At 34.0% G+C, this 6,501-nt stretch overlaps 1 protein-coding gene across 1 annotated transcript; it reads right to left on the reverse strand.

Annotated features, from left to right (window-relative positions):
• Positions 1 to 312: 312 nt before the first annotated feature.
• LOC127942006 (beta-crystallin A1-like) lies at positions 313 to 5,907 on the reverse strand. Its single transcript, XM_052537518.1, has 6 exons — positions 3,969 to 5,907; positions 3,498 to 3,570; positions 2,459 to 2,577; positions 2,229 to 2,370; positions 1,200 to 1,342; positions 313 to 1,018 (listed from the first exon to the last, which is right to left on the reverse strand). The coding sequence occupies exons 2-6, from the start codon at positions 3,540 to 3,542 to the stop codon at positions 871 to 873; spliced, it is 597 nt and encodes a 198-aa protein (XP_052393478.1). The 5' UTR covers positions 3,543 to 3,570; positions 3,969 to 5,907; the 3' UTR covers positions 313 to 870.
• Between the last annotated feature and the right edge of the window lie 594 nt (positions 5,908 to 6,501).

A 6,501-nucleotide genomic window follows, 5' to 3' on the forward strand; every position in this document is an offset into this window, starting at 1 on the left:
ATTATCTGGAGAATGTTTATACACACACTTATATTAATGCATTATGGAAATTTTTAGACATATTTTTCCTACAAAAAATACACATGGGGGATGCTTATAGAAACAACAAATGAAAACTGTCTTTCCTATCCTTTTTTGTATTTGGGATCTTTTCCATTGATCATATTTACAGTAATTTTATGTGTTGCATCTGAAAGGATGTTGATAAAGTAGCATCTGAAAGTACATTTAGTGAGGCCCATCTGATGCCATGTGGAAACGGTACAAAAGGCTGTCCTTGTTATGTTTTAACATATATTCTGAGACATTTCATCTTTTCATTTCAAATTTTAATGTTAAACAATTCATTTCACATTTTCTGAAAATGACTGATGAGATGTGAGAGTTCAATGTTTGTTCTAATGTTCACTGAAGCCCAGGAAAGATCCACACACCACAGTCAGCTGATATCAATTATTCTGTATTTTTTATGTGTCTTTAGATGTTAGGCTCATGTTCTTTATTCATCAAATAGGATACAGAAGCTGACAATGAAAACCGCATTAGCTATGATCATGATGATCAAGTCATGATGAAAGAAGAGCAATACTCCCGCTTCTCACCGCACCACGTCCGTTCAGCTGGACTTTTTCTTCTGCTTTTTTTTCTCATCGTTCCTGCCGTCAATAGTTTGTCTTTCTTTCCTCGTGTAGTTGATAAAAACATGCTGTGAACTTGTTAAATTAGTGTAGCACCAGTATACCAGCCTGCCGTCTGGATCAACAAACCATCTCGCATGGCTGGGAGCGGAAGGAGGGAGGAAGTGGAAGTTTGAAGGGCTCAGAAGGAGGGAGAAGGGAGGGAAGGGAGGAAGGACACGGCTGGTTCCTCTCATTGCTGGATCCTACGGATAGACTGGATCTGAGGGGTCTGAGCATGGCAACCGTACTCCCTGTAGTGCCTGTACTCGCCTCCATGGCAGTCACACTCCATAATGTACTGGTAGCCACGATAACCAGGATACTGATAGCATACCCAGCTAGAGAAATAAAGACGAGATGTTATAATGGAGGCCAAGTGGAGCATTTGATATCTCAAACGTTGATGAATGCAGTGATGAATACAGTGATGCCAGCCTTTTTTCAGATACAGGTAAAGCCACGTTTAACCCTAAAAAACCGATCAGGTGATTAAAATCCATTCTGGGCAATCGTACTTACGCTCCACTCATGACTTTGATGGAGCCGACCTCGTTGCTGCACCATCCCATAGCCTGCAGGGAGGGGTAGTCATTGCACACCTCCCACTGCCTTCCAGTCATGTTATCACACTCGAAAAGTGTCATACGGCAATCACTGTGCACCTGTTTCAGAATGGAGAAAGAAAGATATACAACTTGTTGAATGCTCTGTTGAGCAAAATTCTGATTCAAGGAAACGATTACCTTTAATTAAACTGACGCTGTCTCACAGGATTTTGAATTGGAACGGATGAAATTGCAAATGTAAATTGAATTTACTGCAGTGTAACAGTCACACAAATTCATTTTGAATTAGTCAAACACAACAAAATGGACAAGATCCTGCATTCTAGGAAATGTTCTTGCGCCATGAGCCATAAAATTACCATGAAAATAAAATTTTAAATCGATCATAAATTGACCATAAAAATCTATGTTTTATATCTTCTATAAATTTTACCTTTCTATCTCTTAAATAATCATATAAATCTTAAATCATATAAAAAAAGATACATTTACTAAATATTTTTATTTATTTAGTGCTTTTTTAATAAATATTTTAGATTAATATTTCTAATGTTTTCATTACCCTTTGTGTGTATAATAACAAATGTAAATGATAATAAATAAATAAGATTATATATATATATGATTATTTATAGCTTTTTATCAAATATTTTGGACTTATTTTTGTAGTATTTCTTATTATACCCCTTTGTGTATGATAGCATTTTAATGTAAATTATGCAAATATATAAATAAATAAAGGTCGTTTTTCAGACATTGATTATTAATATTTTATATAAATTATATTTATATTTTATTATTTATTTATTTTTAAACAAATATTTTAGTTATTTATTTACTATAGCTCAATTCAAATTCAATTTATTCTCAATTCAGTTTAATGCCATGTATCTACAGTACAACTATGACAAAAAAAGTAAATGTGTTGAGAATAGTGTCGATCAGAGAGTCTGTTGGTGGGTGTATTTTGTGTCTCACTCACAGCAGAATAGATGGGGCGGAAGGACATCAGCCTCTCAATGCGATAGGCATTGCTGCCACTCCAGGCCTCCCAGCAAGGGTAATCTCCTTTCTCCAGGATGAACTGCTGGCCATTGAAGGTAGAGTGCTCAAAACCTACCCAGCTAGAGTCAGAAGAAACGATTAGGAGATGGGGCTGGAAAGAGGAAGAGAGATTTACTCAGGTAATCAATGATGCTTGCTTTTACTCACACGCCACACTCCACCTTCAGGGAGCGGACAGTCTCCATCCCGTACTCCATGATGTTCTGGCAGCAAGCGGTGAATTCACAACGCCTGCCCTGGAAATGCTCCTGATCATAGACAGTAATCTGAAAAATGAAGAAATGTGTAAATATACACAAATATCCAGGAGCGTAGCCATCTTTTCAGAAGTAATGGGGACAGAAATGTATAGTAATACTTTTTTTTATTGACAAGTTTTATTTTTCTTCTTATTTATTTTAATTGGCAAAGAAATCAAATACACTGCAGGACAATAATCAATCATTTATATTGTATAATATTTTGATTTTTTTTTTTTTTCACATTTTCCTAATGACAATTTTAGGATTTGTGTTGTGTTACTACTATACTTTTTTTTTAGTCATTTTTATCACAGAATAAGGCTGAATAGATTATATACTGTAATAAATGCAATGTCAAGTAGCACTGCATTATTCATATACTTCATTAATTACCTGGATATAACTTGAAAAACCCTTGAAAACCTCTATGTGAACACATTTCCCCAAAATAAAAGTGTGAGGGACAAATTTACCTGTTATTTACGTTTTAATAAAATACCAATTTAGTTTGTTCCAAATAGTTTTAAATTATTTAACATAATTTATACTTGTGATATCAAAGCTGAATTTTTAGCAGTGTCACATGATCCTTCAGAAATCATTCTAATATTCTAATTTGGTGCTCAATTATTATAGATGCTCAAATATTAATAATTATTTTTATAATTGCTGAAAACAAATATTTGCTCTTTAATATTTTTGTGGAAAGTGAGATTATTTATTAATGGCAGTGTTGACTGCTGGAAATTCAGCAGTGATATCACAGGAATAAATTACAGTTTGAAATATATTCAAATAGAAAACAGTGGTTTTAAATTGTAATAATCGTTCACACTATTATAGTTTTTTACAGCATTTTTGATCAAATAAATGTAGTATTGGTGAACATAAGGGACAATATTTTTTTTTATTAATTAAAAAATAAAATTTAAAAATGACTGTACCTTCCATGGTCCCATGGGCATTGACATAGGGTTTGTCAGAGCCATTGTTTCAGATATCTCAGCGCTGACTGACCTGCATGCAAGGAATCAGACATCATCAGAAGAGCTCGTCACTGTATAACATCCTAAAAATGCCATACATTATGAACAATTTTCATAAATTTCTACTTTCACTTTCTTGTCCTACTGTGAAAAAAAAACAGTGATTTTTTTTTTCCATAACATTCTTTGTGCGACAAGCCTGAACAATTGTTGGATAAATTAAACAGAGAGGCTTATATCACTGTCTAATGCTCATCAGGTCTGCAAATGAAAACAGTCTTGCTCAAATCATAATTATCTCTTCTTCCATGCTTATAATTAGCATGTCTGATTGTATCAGTGGATCGTTGTTTGATTTATCATTCTGTATTTTAATGCTTGTTATATCTGGTTTAAAGTTGGCAGAGGTGCAGGGTTTACCAGACTTACCCAACAGAATGAGCTGTTTGCGTTGAGGGGAATCCACCACGCGGTCTCCTGCTCAGGCATCTGTGGGGCTATTTATACAGACGCCGCTTCAATGGGGCTCCCTGATTCACAGACCCTGGCTGCTGTCAGCATTTTGCTTTGGATGCCTTTTGTTTCTGACCTCAACTGTAGTCCTTTCTTTCCTCTGCACGCTCTTTACAATGAACTGATCTCCACCAATGAGCGGCCATTGAGCGGTCATGTTCCACTACCTAACTTTTACACTAGAAAGGTAGCAATGCATTCTAATATCTGATTTTAGGTCAATTTATGTGCATCATATAAAAGGTTATATACTATAACTTGAGATTTTCATTTCAGGCCTATCAAATTTTAAATTGAAGATGTCTTTGCGACAGTATTTGTTTTTTTTTTACAGACTTTATAAGGAAAGAAATTATAATCCATATTGCACTGAAATATATTTTAGGTGACACTGGACCACAAAACCAGTCTTAGGTTGTTGGGGAATATTTGTAGATATAGCCAAAATACATTGTATGGGGCAAAATTAAAGATTTTTCTTTTATGACAAAAATCACTAGGATATTAAGTAAAGATCATGTTCCATGAAGATATTTTGTAAATTTCGTACTGTAAACATATTCAAACTAAATTTTTGATTAGTAATATGCATTGCTAACTTCATTTGGACAACTTTAAAGTTGATTTTCTCAATATTTAGATTTTAATTTTGCACCCTCAGATTCCAGATTTTCAAATAGTTGCCAAATATTGTCCTATCCTAACAAACCATAAATCAATGGAAAGCTTATTTATCCAGAAAAATTGACCCTAATGACTGGTTTTGTGGTCCAGGGTCATATATGTGATTTTCACATAATACAAATGTTTAATTTGATGCCGCCTGAGATGCAATGACAAACAATTATAAATATTTTTATTTCCAGTTTTTAGTCTCACATGTGAACGCAAACTTAAAGCCGCTGCTTACATGTTTTCTGGAGTTTAGTCAGATTTCGGAGGCGATGTCTGATTAATGCAATGAGTAATGCGGATGAGTATCTGGTCTATAAATGGAAAAAGATTGCTAATATGAATCAGTGTGTTTTCCAAGTCAATGAAGCAGAAACTGGTTGAGCTCTAATGCAGAAAATTTTAACATTACGGCATTTTAAATGTCTTAAAACTACTGTGTTCAATTGCAACTTCAAATATCCAATTCAGGAACAATACATGGGTTTATTAGAAAAACTATGTACCATAGGACATTTACATTGAAAGATGCTCATAAACAGAAAGCAAATAGGTGGAAGATTTACTTTGAAACAATTTTCACTTGATTGCTAGTTAATTTCACAAATAATTGCAAAGGAATGGCATTGAATGAATGTGAAATTCTGAAGTAGACTTACTAAAACTGTGTGTGTTTTTTTTTTTTTAAACGTACTCCAAATATATATATTTTTTATTTCAGTGTATAGATAGACCAGTGTTAGCATTGATCGTGAAATGACTTCTGATGCTCAGACACAGGTCTCTTTGCAAAACAATGGCCGTACACAGACTGCAGTCAGCACATTGTTGTCTTGGGTGGAGGTGTGTGTGTCGAATGTGTATGACGTGTTTATCTGTTAAGCTCTGTGTGTGTGTGTGTGTGTGTGTAAAATGTAGTTCTGGTTCTGTGTAAAAATGTCTATATGTGCATGTGTGTGTGTGGATTTCTGCTGATGAGAGCAGCCACACCGTGATGACAAAGAGACAAGCCAGCTCAGCAGGCCCATTAGATGAAATGAGTGTGTCCTCATCTACAAAAATACACTCTCAGCCATATTATTAATAAACTCACCTCTGAATTAACATTATTGTAACATAAACATGTTATTGATGACATGTGTTTATGCCTTTGTTCTGTCTTTTAAGCTATAAATGTTAGATTCTATCTTAGTTCAATCTTAACAATAAGCTTTTATACCAATAAGTACGACTATATTTGTTTAATTGAATTGAATTATTATATGATGGCAGACACAAAATGTAATTAGACAGTAGGCTATTATTATATCATTTGGATAAAACTTTTAAGCAAAACCTTTAAAATACAAGCTCTTATAACTGTAGTTATAAGTTATTTTTCTGCATTGGAAATCAGTTTCTCATTCTCTGGAGTCTGGTTTATATTAAATGAATTGTTGTTTTCGTTTATATAAATGGTTAGGCCCTATATATACATATACATATATATATATATATATATGTGTGTGTGTGTGTGTGTGTGTGTGTGTGTGTGTGTGTGTGTGTGTGTGTGTGTGTGTGTGTGTGTGTGTGTGTGTGTGTGTGTGTGTGTTTTACTGTCGTGTGGCGTCCTCTTGTGGACTGTCATAACTTCAACTCATCAAGAACCTTTATTGCACAAAAAAGTACTTTATGATGGCAAGAGATTATTTAAGTTATGAAAATTATTAAAAGAGAAAGGGGCTATTTTAAGAACTGTTAACTGTAACGTTCAGTGGGAAACCTAAAATTTGTTCTT

This window comes from Carassius gibelio, chromosome A21 (assembly GCF_023724105.1).
Source record: "Carassius gibelio isolate Cgi1373 ecotype wild population from Czech Republic chromosome A21, carGib1.2-hapl.c, whole genome shotgun sequence".
Taxonomy (NCBI): Eukaryota; Metazoa; Chordata; class Actinopteri; order Cypriniformes; family Cyprinidae; genus Carassius; species Carassius gibelio.